Source organism: Buceros rhinoceros, unplaced genomic scaffold (assembly GCF_000710305.1).
Source record: "Buceros rhinoceros silvestris isolate BGI_N320 unplaced genomic scaffold, ASM71030v1 scaffold15652, whole genome shotgun sequence".
NCBI lineage: Eukaryota > Metazoa > Chordata > Aves > Bucerotiformes > Bucerotidae > Buceros > Buceros rhinoceros.
The window spans coordinates 55,204-72,155 of record NW_010397587.1 but is presented as its reverse complement, the minus strand read 5'-3'; the positions used below and the strand labels follow the sequence as shown (position 1 = coordinate 72,155).

The 16,952-nt window shown below is 36.9% G+C and overlaps 1 protein-coding gene across 1 annotated transcript in view; it reads right to left on the bottom strand.

Moving 5' to 3' along the window:
• LOC104502350 (utrophin-like) overlaps positions 1–16,952 on the bottom strand; it is a gene marked incomplete at both ends in the record, with an annotated part of 74,270 nt that overhangs the window by 9,388 nt on the left and 47,930 nt on the right. The window contains 4 exons of the mRNA XM_010146314.1: positions 6,112–6,177; positions 9,115–9,180; positions 9,443–9,481; positions 11,014–11,150. Of these exons, the coding sequence (XP_010144616.1) occupies positions 6,112–6,177; positions 9,115–9,180; positions 9,443–9,481; positions 11,014–11,150 (308 nt within the window). The remainder of the gene's footprint in view (positions 1–6,111; positions 6,178–9,114; positions 9,181–9,442; positions 9,482–11,013; positions 11,151–16,952) is intronic.

The following is a 16,952-nucleotide window of genomic DNA, read 5'->3' as shown; positions in this document are numbered from 1 at the left end:
CCAAGACATTTTTGGTAGGTCAGTACATCAACACGCACTTAAAAGCATCACCCACATTAGGAGCAAGACAAAATAACCACAGATGTAATAAATACTGATTCCTGGTGTGTCTCTCTCGGAAAAGTACTTGTATCATGCAACCAAGTGATCTGGTTCTTCGCAGTACTGCTTAAGACAAACTTTTTACTGAAGACTAATCCTATGGTAGGATAACATTACACTATTTCTTCTCAAGGATATTCATTATCTACCCAAACCTATCTTTTCATCTTCCATTCTCTGACTTGTCATTGAGATTTTAAAAATATAGACTACTACAATCAAACAAACGTGCTTCAAGTAACACTATACCTAAAAAGCTAAACCAAATAAAAAAATATATGGCCTGTGACAGTTCCATCCACTTTAAAAGTTCATGACATTCTATTCCATAGAAGTTTATTTATGATATAAGGTTAAAAACAGGGAGGTATGAAGAGATCCCTCCACAGAGCTCTGGTTGTATATCTCTTCCCTTCATCTCATCTTTTGTGATTAACTACCAGTTTGCAGAATGTTTACATGTAAAACTGAGTGAGGAACCTAAACAGTGTGGAGTTCTGCTTTTAACAATGAGTGAAAAGTTTAAAGGAAATAACGTACACTCAACTCACTGCTTCTCCATCTTGGCAGTAGTCAGTACTACATTCATGAGAAGAAATGACAATATGCATGTTTCCACACAAATGAATAAATGTAATTATTTTTTATTAAATACAGCATATAATTCAAATATAATTGGGGTTTATGTGCATTTAGGTCCCTCAGAAATATAGAGGATATCTGACAGTGTTCGCTGAAAAAGAAACAGAACAGTGCTCCTTTCTTTCCCTTGCCTACAGAGAAAAACTGTTTTCTGCACTGCTTGAGTGATCTCAGGGAAAGTCATCATCGCTTGCTTTGTTATTTTACATTAGTCTAGTTAAAACTAAGACAAAGGCTAGTGCAGTCAATGGATCAGGTCCTAATGTGACAATGACAACCTTATGGTACTTCTTCACCCTTTAACCATCCTGATAAAAAGAATCCCACCCCTTACAATTAAATTTTTGACAAAGTGATGTAACCATTTTTGGGCCTTCAAACTCTGTGGAATGAAGCAGGGCTTCTACGTGCAGACACCCTCACTGTGACCAAAACAAGAGCACTAGGCCAGGAGTGCTGGCGATTCAATGTCACATCTTCAGAGAGTACAGAAACAGAGTGTTAAAGCAGGCTGGAGAGAGAACACAGCTTTATCAGCCAGGTTTCACAACACTCTTTACGCATTACTTTAAGCGATATAGTGTACCGCCACAGGCAGCCTTCCTTTGAGCCAAGGTGTGGACGTTGTCAGGGAAGGTTCGCATGGTCAAGTACTTCAGTCTGGTAATTTTAATTAGGTATCAAAAAGTTGCTGTCTACACTTGAAGATAACAAATTCTTTTATAAACAACTATGTAGATCATCTGAAATGTATTTTTTTAAACAGGGCTCTATAACGCTAGATTTATTATATTTCTTAGAGTTTGTTAAATCTGAGATTCTGTCAAGATTTTGCATTAGGTGTAACTTCATTTTATAATGAAGCTTATAAACCTCTTTTTTTAAGTTAACACAGTAAATGCTTAGATACTTTTGATTGTATTGTGTCCAGTAGGTGAGATCAACACAGGTAAATACAGATAATTTTAGATTTTGGACTCCCAGTTATTCAGCCCAGAGAAAATTTCATTTCCCTCTGCTCCCAATGGTTCAGAGTCTCAGAAACTGCACAGGACAGACTGTGAATACTGACTGGTCTTTTTTTAGGCATCACACATTGCAACTGACAGCAGACCTTTTCACATTCTGGAGGAATCACCTGATAAAAGAAGTCTCCTGAAGGAAAAGTGTATTTTTATGATTTTACCATGTGTTCCACCTCTGGTCTGTTTTACAAAACTACTAGTTCAAACAACCAGAACCTTGAACCTGCACCAACAAACTTTATGACTGTAATTAAAACACTCATCAGTAGCACAGGAGTCCCAGGGCAGGGCTTCAAAATGACCTACAACATAAGGGGGTGAGTGGCACATGCTCTCTGCATGAAAACACTTCCATTTTGAGAGTCCGGAATGCTCTTCTGCAGAATTGGTTGGAGATGGCAATCAGCAACCAAAATAAAGGCACAACATTAAAAGAAATTCCTCATTTTTTCCTGTGGCTATTCTCCTGAAGACCCTGCGTGCTTTGAGAAAAAACTGAAGTGCAAGAAGTCCTTCAACAGTAGAGACTGCAGTTCGTTTTCAGCCTTTCACCATAGTGGAAAGCAGTAAAAATGACATCCCAGGAGGTCAGACTTTAAAGAGTATCATCTCAGGGGAAAAAACACCCCAACAAAGAAACACAGGGAAAATGGCCTTTGAAATATCCTATTCTCTTTGTGGATACGTATTTCCAAGAGGCCTATTCCAAAACATGCATTATGTATGGAGGAAGCAAAAGTCAAATAATGCTGCATATGACTTCCCTTGCATCAAGACTATGCTAAGAAAAAAAAAAAAAAATCAGACTTCCTGACAGTCACTTCTCATCAGCATATTATTTTCACTGATTAAGAAAACTGATTGTTAAATTAGGTTTCAGATAGTAAGATGTGAGTATTTGTGAACCTCCTTCATTGATCTTTTTTCCTGTGGCTCTCATACCAAGCGCCATGATTCGAATCCAAATAAAGCGAACCTTGACCTAATGATGTTACGAGAAGTATTAGTGTAAGGTTCAAGAAGGTATTCCAAAATGCTTTGTCTTTTAACTTGTCCTTCTCTCAATTTTATCATCAGGTAGAACTAATTTCTCATTGTGACAAGATGCCTTTTAAGTACTTACATCATGCTGAAATATTCAGGTACCGCATACTGAGGCTCCAGTTTGACTTAAAACTCATTGAGTGGCGGCACCAGCTAAAAGTACCACTGGCCTTCACTGCTTGTTCCTACTCCTGCACCTGAGTGCACGGCTCCCTAACAAATACAATTTCAAATATATTTGAACTCTGTCCTCAGTTCAGTGTGAAGTGGCATCAACAGTGCTGCAGAGGTGAAGACAGCTGGTAGTAAAGGCATTAATCAGAAAACAGCTATTAAACATTCACATTTATTCAGTAAGTACTTATACTACGTCCAGCGCTATTAACTTCAGTATGGGCTAGATAGGACAGTTCCGTACATTACAGGAATAAGAGTTACATTCTTGTATCCTATTTTCTTAACAGGTTTTCCCTTTTGTCTTTTCATTCTTCTACACCACGATTTGTCATATTGTGAGGCATAGCTTTCTGTTAGGGACACTGCTTATCATTGTTCGTTGCACAGGCTTAATTTTTTCCTTACACTCTTCTTGTCTGCTTTAAAGATATAGATGTTTTTGCATTAATTAAAGCTAAAGAAAATTAATCACAACAGTCTAGCGTAAACATTTGGATCTCCATAATGTAGGGAGAGGATCTGAAAGAAAAATACTTTTATTCACTGTATTTATACCAGAAAATTAATGCATGAGAGCATTAGAATGCTTGTTATGAAGCTGGACATACTACAGAGAGACTATGACTTTTTTTTGCTATCGACAAATATTTTTTTAATTGATGAAAATGCATATTTTAATGGAATTCACATACTTTTAGGGGAGGGTTAGAAAAGCTTAGTTAGGGAGGTAGAAGTAGTCATAATGACATTCAAGACAACAGGTTAGTTAAAAAACAAGAGACTTCTGTGAAGAGTGTTTTTCTTCATCAAAACCATCTGTGAAAAAGCGTCATGACGTTTAGCTGACAGTGGAAGCTCTCTTATTATCATTCAAATTTAGAAGACTTCTTACACATACTCTTTGGAGCATGAAGAGTGATAGAAGTATTGTTGATGAACTTGTGAATCTGACCAAAGCAGTAACTTTCTGATTTGCAACTATGCCTCTGTTCTAGCTTCACAATAAACTGAAGGACTTTTGAGGACCAACAAAACTAAGAACACAGAACAGAATTCTAATTATGAGAAACAGAGAATTTGATTTCCGAACTAGTAAGCATCTCCTGAATGTTCAAAAGAACATAAAAAAAAAAAAAAAAAAGATTTTTCTCAGATAGGTTTACAGCAGGGGCATCGGAGTGCATCCAAATTTCAAATTGCTCCTTCAAATTCAGTCTATACAGAATGATAATGTCATGCTCATTTCTACATCAAACTGCATTTAAACAATAAGAATAGAGCTGAACTATAATCCTAAATACCCAATGTTCAGCTGTAGGCAACTTACGATCCAAACAGGGATCCAAATTTCATAGCTCTGTAGATCCCTGGAAAAATTTCTTCACTGAAAGGGTTATCAATCATTGCAACAGGCTGCCCAGGGAAGTGGTTGAGTCATCGTCCCTGCAGGTATTTAAAAGATGTGTAGATGTGGCAGCTAAGGACATGATTTAGTGGTGGACTCAGCAGTGTTAGGTTTATGGTTGGACTCAATGACCTTAAAGGTATTTTCCAACCTAAACAATTCTCTGATAATAGTTTAACTACAAACTTTAAACCAGGGTTCTTCAGAATTTTGTGAGGAGTACTGCATTTATCTTAATGAAATCATGAGTTATTATCTGCAAATAAACCAGAAAGTGCTATTGGATATGAAGTTACTTTCTTGTCTTCCTTGGCCTCTAAATCTCCAAATATTTGGTTTGTGTAACAGTCCCCTTTTGACAACAGGAGTGAGACCCAAATTCAGAGTTCCCTCTCATATATCGGTACACAATTTCACCACGTTCATTCATTGTCTTAAAATAAAGGTCATTTTTATAGGTGAGAAGAGAAATTGCGTTAAAATCATCAGCTAACTTGCCAGGAAAAATTAAGCATATACACCCCCTTTTACTGTTGGGATGGATGGTTGTTTGGTCTTTGTATAGGAGTAGACATTAATTGCAAAAACAACTCAAGTGTACCAGTTTCAGCTTTCCTGCTAGATGACAGTATGTCTGCCTTTTTTTTTTTTTTGGAAGGAAAATCAAAAGGGAATATTTTGGTTGCATTATTGAGAAAAATAGCACTTTCTAACTGAAGATGCGTAAGAATACTTTCTGCTTTCTCTTTAAAAATGCTGATGACATTCATTAACAACTTACGAGTCTTACAGTACACTGATTTAATTAACAGAACTGATGATACAGTGAGGTTAAAACATTAACGTATTTTTACATTGAAAAAAATCATATGGAAGGAAAATCAAAAGGGAATATTTTGGTTGCATTATTGAGAAAAATAGCACTTTCTAACTGAAGATGCGTAAGAATACTTTCTGCTTTCTCTTTAAAAATGCTGATGACATTCATTAACAACTTACGAGTCTTACAGTACACTGATTTAATTAACAGAACTGATGATACAGTGAGGTTAAAACATTAAATATGATTTTTTTCAATGTGAAAATACATTAATTCATCAGTAATTCAAGGGGTTCTACACTTTCCTGGTTCACCAATCCATTTTAATGAAGGTTTTTACGATAAAAGTGATACATAATTCAAAAAAGATGGCATTGATGAAATAAATGTAGAACTATGTTTACATGCCCAAGAGCAAACAGATCAGCAGCCAGCAAACTGAAATATAAACAAGAAGTATCAACACTGTTCTGGCTCTGCAGAACCTTCAAAATATAGGTTTGTTTGGTTTTTTTAAATAAGAAAATTGTCTTGGGAGTTAGCACAAGCTTCTGACCCACTCCACAGTCCACTTTGACACAGGATTTATTTTCTATTATACTATGAAAAGCAGAAAAGGAATACAAACTAGAACACGCAGAGCTGTGACTTTTTGCCAGTTCCGTGAAATATCCTCACTTTTGAAGCAGAATGGCTTACAAATGTAGTATCCTTCAACACCAAATGGACATCGCCAATTTTTACAATTGGAGCTTGGAATAATGAAAGTTATGCAGGCATCCTTGGGGTCATACCTAATAGCTATTTTCACTGGGGTTAAGTCCTTTGTTACAACTTACAAAGATTATACATTGACAACCAGTTTCTGCCAGCCTTAATGAGTATGAGTTACTTACACGCTTCCTGTGGTGGAGCTACTGTCCGTAAGGAAGGAGCCATTGGTCCTTTCCATTTGCGCAAGCCTGAAAGGCAGGGAAGGACCGTAACTTTCACAGAATATACTGCGCAACGCAAGCAGAGGCAGTGTGAATATCAGTTCTACCTAAAAACCCCTCAGATACATCAATCTTGGTATACATGAATAGGAATAAACTCCTAGATTTTGTGACAAAAACCTATAAACCAGAGGACTTTTATGAGAAACTTGTGCTATGATTAACTAGTTCTACTTGCCAAACGGCAAAGAAAAAGTGTATTTTCTATCCCTAGTATAAATATCATTAGCGTCACCAAAACTATCATGGTAAAATTAGTTAGAGATGTTTGTGCAGATGGTTTTCTTTTTGAATTTTATAAAGCTGGACTAACAAAAGAGGATGAATACTTTTTAAATATAGTACATGCAACATCTGAACTCATGCCTGGCAAATAACATCACACCATGGACAGACAAGACCTGCAAAACAACACAAAAATCCACTGTAATTACAGGGAGCCATTGTCTACAGTTTCTTATTTGGGAAAGAATTAATCTAATAGGATCGGATTGTTATACTGCACATAAAGGCCATAGAGCTTTTTAAAATTACAGCATAAATTTTCCTGTCTATTCAAGTTTCTAGGAAAGACACACCATATGTACATAAGACATACATAAAAATCTAGAAACACCCAGAGCTGGGCACACATATTGGACTGCACCAAATACAGCTATTTTCTTTACTATACTGATATATTAATTTCACATATATTTTTCTAAGTGTGTTATGAATTATTATAGACATCAAACTTCTTTTTGAAAGCAGTCTGCAAGGCCATAAAGAAATGGGAACTCTGGTGTCTTCTTTTAGCATGGAGCAAGCTTGCCTACCTCTACATTTGTTAATACTCCTGGGGCTGAAGGAGATAAGCAAAAGCACACACAGCATAAATTTGTCTTGATTGACTTGTCCCACCATGGGCGAGGTGGGATGTTGTGCATCAACACCTTCCCTGAAGGGAAGGACCAGCTCTCAAGTGACTAGAGACATTCACATCATCTCTGCTTTGTGGCACCTCAAACAGACGTAGTGCAGGTAACATGCTTACGAGTCACCTTTGTAATGCTGCTTAGCTCAGCATCTTTAAGTCTTTGATGAAACGTACTTTTTGACATTAATCTTCATACAGGAAAGCAGTACAAACCCTAGTATTTTTCAGAGAAGAGCCTGCCCTGAATCTTAGCAAGTTATAGTTATCTCAACTCACAAATGCATATTCTACCATTGTCATGTTTTTGATCTCCATCATTTAGTGAGGATTTATTTGGAATAGCACATGGAACCAGGATACAGCCTTGATCAGGGAAGCAGAGGGAGACAGGGAAGGAACTCTAGAGCTGCAAAGAGCCTTCAAGGCAGGATACAAACTAAAAGCTGAGGGGTGATATAGCACAATGGAACAGGGAGATGGCACTTAATTGCAGGTAGGGGACTTTGTTAACAGAAAATGAAAGCTGAATGTTCTTCAGTCAGCCACAATAAAGGTTTTAAGCCCTAATATACTGTTTCTGCTGGGCACAGTCTTATTAGGGAAGCCCTGATAATATTTCCTGAAAGACATTCTGCAAAGATTAGAACAATGAAAGTTATTTATCAGTTTATATGTGAAATATACATAACAACAGATCCAAGTAGAGTGCACACAAAAATTTTATCAAAGACAGAATTATGTCTTAATTTTTAAAATTTTATTACTAGAGGAAAAAACATCTTGAAAAGTTTTAGATATCTTATGTAATAAATAGTATTGTTTCGTGTTTGTGATTTTGCTAACCAATGGCTGCACATAGCAGGTACAGATTTAACTTTGTGTCCTGAGAGAGCCTGAGTAGTGCATGGCCCACCTTCAAGCAAGTCTAATCCAGAGCAGAACTAGTAGGAGCTGACAGGAAGGAAAGAGAAACAGGTATTGCACCTAGGACCTTCCTAGATCCTTAATGTCAGTCCAGAGTTTGAGCTTCATCTGGGCACAGAAAGGCATAGTAGTGTGGCACCACAGGCTGAAAAAAGGACATAGGGAGACAGCAAATTCTCAAATCTTTCTAGAGAGTCTAATTTATTTGCTCCATGGGTTTTAATCGATTACAGCATGGCCTAAGTTATAGATTCAAAGAAGTGTTGGGTGATTTATATGAATGACATGTTCTAAATAATTGAAAAGCACCACAACTTTGCCTTTGGCAATGTACTATGCTACTAATGAAGGATGAAAGTATTCATCGTTGAGGCTGACAGCAGGTAACCCTTCAGCATTAGTTTCTGCCCTATTTTTCCAATGCTGCAAAGATCATGTGTTGGGTGAACCAGGTCATTTCCAATGGTAATACGGATCAATTTCTTTGTTGCCTAAAAGTTGGGTGGTGTTACTTATTTTTGAGAGGGTACATCTGGTTAGCACTTAATTGTCACCAGCTCTGAATGTACAGTAGAGAGTTGAACAAAACAGAAGCATTGAGATGGACTTGGTAGAATAGGCATTTTATAATGAAAGGACTAGGGTGATTCCATAAAAGGCAAAGCACCTATATGCTCTGCTAAGAGTCAACATAATGGATAGTGTCAACCTACTACAAACGAAAATTTTTCCTGGAAACAGGAAAAAACTATGTATCCAACAAGTTCAGTGTATTTCAAAGGCTAAAAATGAAGAAACGAAAGGAAAACAGCACATTTTAGAGATCATGCACAGGAATTCTGCAGTAGTTTCCATTCTGTATGACAGACAACAGATTTAACACATCCATTTTACATTTAATACGCCCGTATTCGGAGCTAATGATTTTAAAACATTTGACTCACTTCTGAGTGCAGAGAATTATATCTTTTTAATAGATAATGTCCAGCCAGCGGAGTATCTTAACACCTGCAGGAATCAACCACAAAATGCAGTGTACTGGTGAGAAACTGTACATCTCTTACCTAGTAGCATACTGCTCTATCCTGGAGTGTGTGTCATCATGAAACAGTTGTGGAGACTGGGAAGGACTAGTTTAAAAAAAAAAAAACACAACCAAAAACCAACAAATTAGCCGTGTCTACAGCAATATAATACAGTAATAATACAGATAACATGATTTTTAAAGTAAGTTAGAAGGATGACAAGTAAGTACAAACCCAACAATGCTGAGGGGGTTTACTGCTCTGGGTCAGCCATGCCCTATAGCTCATGCACATCAGATTAACTGCAACTGAGGTACAAGAAAACAACCAGTATACTAAGCTTGCCAAAGGGGTTCTGCATACTCACTCATATTGTTCTGGCCACATACTGATGAGAGTGATAGGACTGTAAGGAAAAAAAAAAAAAGAGAGAAAGAAAGAAACTGTGAAACAAGAACTTTAGTGCCATTTAAGCAAGAGAAAGCTGGAGAAACAACATATTTTAACCAGCAACCCACCCAAATGATTTGAATCAGCAACAATTGATGCAGAAAAGAGACAGCAACATGTGTATCCATGTATCACAGAGAGACAGAATACTGACTTACATACTTCATTTTGTTAAATAAAAATCAATTTTAAAAAAATATAAGTCAGTATTATTGATTGAACTGCAGTTTGTAAACAATAATCATTTAAATTCTGCTCAAGTACTGGAGATTCAGTTTAAACTAAAAAATACTTTTACAATAAGAAATTGGGAGGAAAAAAACTACCACCAACAACAAAAAATCCACTGTAAGTCTCACTTATCAATGCTTATTTTCCTTCTGCATAAAAATTAGAGTAAATACATACTGTGTTGCATTCTGACATTTGAGTAAGTGTTTAGGAGTTTTTATTTTCTTTTTTTTTTATTTAAAGGAACGTATTACTGAGTGTTGTCACCTGCAGGGGAGACAACCAATACCAACAGTTTCCTCAGCATGATGCCGACAGTTTATCTGTGTATTTCCCACATGACTGGACCTGTGAAAACAGTTTTGACATTCCAATTTCTGGCACCATTGGCAAACTCTTATCGCATCAAAGTAGCTTTGCTTTCCCGTGTTGGTGGCAGCTGAAGACTGCCCCAGCGAGTAACATTTTTACATTTGAATGTGAGTTGTTCCTTTAGAAGCCAGGCCATCAATAATGCTAGTTTTCAGATTACTTCCTCCTGTCTACTGAGCAGGTTTTGTTTGCTTATTGTAAATAAAACGCACAGTCCTCCGGTCATGAAAACGGTTTGGACAATGGCACGGGGCTGTTGTATGCAAGGAGAGCATGTCTGTTGAAGCTTTACACTCACTGTTGCTAGCTAAGGCATGCTGTGCTCAGACTATACAGCAGGACTGCAGACTCCAGGATGTCAAGGAAAGTCAATCCATGAAACTACTTCTAGCATCCTGTCAACGCATTTTAATTTTGCTCTTTTAAGAGTGTCCTTTGCTGACAACTACCAAGTAAGTAAATAAGAGGAGAATTTCTGCCAGGAGTAATACCGTGGAGACAGAGTGCTCACTTTTATTAGGCCACCTGTATTTCTGGAGCCTGTAGGAACATAATTAGCTCAGAGATTTCTAACTCCAGGGATTTGACATAAGCAAATAAGCAGAGCAGTACCAAAAGCCAGTCTCCCCAAAGCTATAAAAGTGTTCCCTTCAACATTACCTGCTAAACTCCATGGCTTTATGACATAATACTTCCAAAAATCAAAGAATAAAATGTTACTTTTTAAAAACCAAGCAATATCTGCAAATAACACGAAATAATTCATATAAAATAACACAGCACAAGGCTCTACAACTGCTGTTGATTATTTCTTGGTTTCACTTTTTTGCTTTTAATGGAACAGGCCCGTGACCCAAGGAGCAATTACTCTATAATAAAGCTTACGTCTCCAGGTTGTCACCCTCCAGAACTGTTTGCACAGGTAAGTAGCCAAGTCGGGGATGCTTTGCAAAATACTTCTTTGACCGGAACTTATTCTTTAGCACCTTTGTGAAGTCCCGTACGTCTTCTCCAGATGTTGTCTTAAAAAGTTAAAAGAAATTAAATTGAACATTGCTAAATAGCATTGAGATAATAGTGCTGCTACCATCCTGAAAAAGGATACAAGGAAGAACTTCAAGATGTTAATGACGTTAAAACTGCCTTTTTAGAGTCCTGAAATATGGTACAATAACAACTGTAATGCATCTACAAATTCTCTTCTATTGGAGAAAACATTGAGGCTTTAAATTCCCAGCAATAAATGAGTTAGATTTACCAATTACAGAAAAAACTGAAACAGGTTCAAGTCTTAAGCTCGTTTATAACCAGTCTTAAAAACACAAAAATTCAATTTTTCTGAAAAATAAAAAAAAAGTTTATACTCTTAGCCACTGAAAGCAAACTTGACAGTAATCTTACTTGCGTGAGCTTGTGACTCCCCACAGATAGAAAAACCTTGTAATGGGTCTGCTGAAGAAAAATACAGCTAACAGTAACGGCTTTGTTTAAAAAAAAAAACAAACCAGAGCAGAACAAAACAAAAAACCCATAGCCCTCTATATTAACAAAGTGCCACAAAACACTCACTGCCTCCCATTTTATATCCAAACTGGAAAACTTTCATTATGAGATGAGCGCAGTATACGCTAAACCATTCTCTGCTGCAACAGACAAACTTTTCATGAGCATTTTCAAGTTATCAGGGCTCTTCCTATAGGATTCTGCCACTATCTGAATCATTCCAGAGTCAAAAAGAAAGCCACAGATGAAGTGACAGCCAGTGTACACGCACTGTCCAAGGGCACAGTCAGGAAGAGGCTGATAAGATCAATTAGCACCTAAAGTAAACTCACAGACTGATTCAGTCACCTCCTTACTACTGCAGGATAAGACTAGCACAAAAATCAGCCACAAGATTCTTCAAGTCTAAATTTACAAGTAACAATTAGCAACTCTCAGCCCCTCCCCAGCAGCTTTTTTTACTGGTCCCCATAGATTTAGCCTCTTCCAAAACTGAAGAGCGCTTAGCCCCATCCCTCACCCCCACATGAAACTAATCGTGTTCTTTAGAACACAAAATTGATGCAACTGCTTTTAAAAAAATCAATTTAACTGGAAATAATGACAGCAATAATGGCAGCACTGCTTTAGTAAGACTATTCAGTTAACTCCTGCTAAAGAAGCAGTGATACAAGCAAAACACGCAGGTATAAAATGCAAGGTGAAAATGGCAATAAGGAGACCTGCAGGAAGAAACAATGGTATACGGTATGCCTTTACGGTATATGTGCTTACAGACTGTACCGGGTACTTAACCAGAACGGTCCCCATCACATGAAGCAGTTGCTGTTAAGTATTTCCACTTGCAACTGCAGTAAAGAAAAAGTGGCCATTCATTTCCTGCATTATCTGGAGACTTGCAATGGCTTCTATAGATTTCCAAGCCGAACCCTGCAACGAACTACAGGTTACACTTCTGTACCCCCTGCTTTGGGAGAAGCCTGTTTACTTAAAGGGATGCCAAAGTGGATAACAAGGGAAAACAAAGTGAAAACTTACAAAGAGGCCTAGAAGCAGGTCAGGCAAACTATTCTGATTTTATTCTCTATTGTCAAAATGTAAAAATACTTCCCTTTTCACCAAAGTGTTTTGATGTACGTATAAGACACCCAGTTACAAACTCTGTAGTGCAGATCAGACGAGCAATAAAATTTGTGGGTAATCAAACTTATGGTGGTAATAGTTTCTCACATGTGGCTTTAACAAATAAGAACAAACTGAGCAAATCTGGGATTAAAAGGAGTTTGAACTCCATATTTTAATATGTATAAATTCAGGGAGGACTCACAAAAAAATTCTCAGAAAGCATCTGCTCCTATCGCTGCATTATCCAAACAAGGAATGTGAGGCAGCCCAAAGGGCTGCCTGTTCTCATGCAACAGTAACTCCAGCAGATGGAACTCTGTCCCAAGGCCAAAAAATGGAAGTTTTAGTACCTATGCATTGCAAAAATAAACGTCTGCTGAGCTGCCAAACTTTTCCTCTGGTGTATTCTTTATTTGGTATGACAGCCTGACCCAGTTCTTTGGAAAGACTAATAGGACTGTGTACGGCGGACAATAAAGACTAACCAGTGAAATTTGAGCAGATTTGGAAGAACTATTTTAATTTGGATGCAACTCAGAATCATTCCTCCTGTGTTTTTTGCATATAACCACACTACATAGTCCAATCCAAAATAAAGCCGAGATGTACTGTAACATTTTACCTTCAAAGAAGTTGTACCACTGTGTAGAATTTATCTACTAAATTAAAACCAACAGTAGCTTGTACACTTCTTCACACCATGACATCTTGACTATTTCCACACAAGACAACAGCCCAAATATCACTTCAAAGGCAAAGAAAAAAGTCCTTTCCTTAAGTGAAAGTTTCAGCTAAAAGACCAGGCTTTCAAAACCAATTTAAAGGCTCAGTTCTTAGAACAAGACAAAAGTTCAGGAAGGAATAACTAAGATCCATGGCTGGCACACATAACTAACTAAAAAAATCATCTGTAGTAGAAGTTCTCAAAGAGTAACTTTTGATAAACTGGCATTAGCACTCTTCAACACACCAGCCAGGCATAAACGGAGTCTTAAGTCACAAACTAACACCAGATAAAAGTCTTTGCAAGCCAACACAAATTTAAGAAACCAGGATTTATGTGGAAAGCAGTGGAAAAAACCAAATATGCCAAGACATGGTTTTCATATGTAGGTTAAATAACCAATTTGTATGTGTTTTTAATATATTAGAAATAGAACAAGTCTTTGTTGGAAAAAAAGTACTACCAAGAATGTAATAACCCAGTTGGAGAGCTCTGAATTAAATACTATATAAAAATTATAATAAACACAAGTATATATAACATATGTGAATAAATTATAATACTTATAACATATACACACATTTAGTTATTCTTATTTCTCACTATGCTTTCTTTCAAAAGGAAAAATAAAGTGATAATGAAATCCCAAACAATTTCCCATTCCTTTCACTGCACCTACCTATATAAAGGGACTAGTCTGCACCTAAGTCATCATTCTGTTAATTACATTTTTTTATGCTATGTCTAATGCAAAACCAAAGGGTCACTCTAATGTACACATAAAAAGGGGTTCCCAGAAGAGATGTGAACCTCACCAATGAATGCTGCCATTAACTCCAGCCAGACATTCATGGGTTATGAGGAAGCTGGAGAGAAATGTACACAGTCATTCAACACACACAATAATCAAGCCAGTTCTGAGAAAATAAATTTTGCATAATGACATGCTTGATGATGCAAAAATTACAGTCTAAAAGAACATCTACGTAGTTCAAAAGGACTTTAGTTTACGTTTTAATAAAAGCCCTAGTAGAGAGACCTGAATTTCATACTATTTGATACTCTTTGAATGCTTCAGTAAATGTTAAGGTTTGTAGTTTAAACAAGCAAACAAAAAACAAAACACACAACTTTTTTACATCTCTGTATATTTATTTCTTGACATTATCTGTAACATTTGGTAGCATCTGTACATGAGTCTGACTGTTCTAGATGGAAAACAAAATTCTCAGACCTACATATGGTAACATCTACAATACAAGCAGGTATGGTGACAGCTGCATCTTAGAGCAGCTGTCAGCTAGGTACCACTGGTACGCCAGGAAACTCCCCAGCATAGGATGTGGGTAAAGAGACAGATACTGCATTTCTCTAATTATTTTTTTTTAAATTGACACTTAATGTAACTCACCAATAACTTCAGCACATGATTAAGTGCAGACATTCATTCCCATTCAACGAAGCACCCATACTTTTAAAAAGCATCTCACATTCCTTGATAGAGTTATGACACAGGATACCACAAAAATTATTAAAGCTGTATTAATTGCATTTATGGTGTCACTGCCACGTAAGTGCTGTTTGCACTGTGTAACACTGTGAAGACTACCCTTCCGTGACCACTTTCAAACAGGGGCATTTCATAGCAATTTCTCACCAAGAGGAGAGACTGATTATAAACTGTGTGGGTATTTTAGTTTACTCCAGTGAAATCAAGATGTAATATCAAGAGTAACCAACTTGCCTCAGAATTTAACAAAGTTGCAAAAGGTTAGTGGATCACATAAACCAGCTACCTGAGCAACTGTAAGAGTTAAGACAGAGGAAAGCACAGTGCCCAGCTGCTAGATATCCAGACTACCCTTACCAGATAGCTATTCTTCCCACGGCAGAGTAATCCCTGAACCCACAGCTGGAAGTGATGTTCTGCATGTGAAATAGCCAGATTCAACCATTCTTACTGCTTGCTTTCATCTTTCTCACAGAACAATCCCATTTTGAAAACAGTGAAATATCATGCTTAGTGCATTGATAAGCATGTCAGGATGAAACCACTGACTGACTTATGTCAGTTCATTGCTTATAGAACACTGAAGTTGCTTAACGTTCAGGAACATATCTGTGCTCTCTGGATGTCAGTAGCGATTAAATTTTCAGATGACTTATCGAGAGGAGAAGTCTTAACAGGCACTATTGCAGATATGCTTTATTGTGCCTGCAAAACAAATCTCGGTCTAGGGTGAACTATTCAACTAATAATTTCCAACACCTTGCCTATCATGTTCTGAGCTCTTTCAGGGAAATAAAAGTCTGGTCATCTGGAAGAGGAAAGGGTTAATCTTTGCTGCCATCATTATGTATAGGAAGGCTACAAAAAACAGTACCCAAAATAAGATGCTGTGCCAGGTGAGTGTAGTGGCACAGAACTACAAGATTCGATTATTCTTTCATTGAGGTCAAGAAGTAAAACTCTTTGCAATGAGGAAATTTTCAGAACTGATGATTTGAGATTTATACATTACTTCAGAAAAGCTGTTTTTAAGGCTTTACTGCGGAATATGGGAGTTGTGAAGTGGAAACAGTTTGGAGAACGAAAACTGATGCAGTAACTATTTTCATCTGAAATTCAAAGGGACCCGTTGGTACAGAAAGCCACATACGTATAACAGAAATACCACTACTGAGAGAATCTCAATTCCAAAATAAGATAAAAATAAATCATGTAGGTAATTATGTAAAACTAGTCCTAGTCCTGAATTAGATGCTAGGAAAATCTTACAATTTTTTTTTAACACGTCTTTCAAAGTCTGCATTGAAATTCCTGTTTCTCCACCTTTTCAGAGAAAGACTAAAGGTGAAAAAATACCTACAATAACTTTGCATTTCTACTACTTAGAGACAGGAATGTTTTCAGTTCCTTACCCCACCCATCTTTAATTCCTGAATGAAAAAAAAAAGACATAACCAAAGGAATTATTACGAATTTTTGCATTTCCAGCATCAAGAAAACTAAATTGCAAGCTAGGATAAATGTTAAATGGCAAAGATTAGGGCGCAATAACTACTCATAACCATCTGGTGTGAATAGGCCTGTTCTGAAATGATGAAGCAATTCTCACCTGACAAATACCGCAAAACTCATTAAAACAGAGATTTGTCCCCTTGCAAACTTAGTTTTAAAAAGATCCCTTAAGCCGTTCTCCAAATTATTTTAAATTTAAGTAGAAGTAACTGAGCTTCCAAGAAATCCCTTCATACCTTAGAGACTGAACCTGCTTACCTGAAGACAATTAGAAGCACTTCTCTCCATCTGTGACTAAGCTCCAGTTCTAAATGACAGTTATATTAACCAAGGAAGCTTTTTCCTAATAGTTCCTAGTATTTTTTATATTAATGTATCAATATACACTAACAATAAGAAAGAGAAGCTAGATTTTGTTAATGTGGTTTCACGAGCACACGTATTTGTACT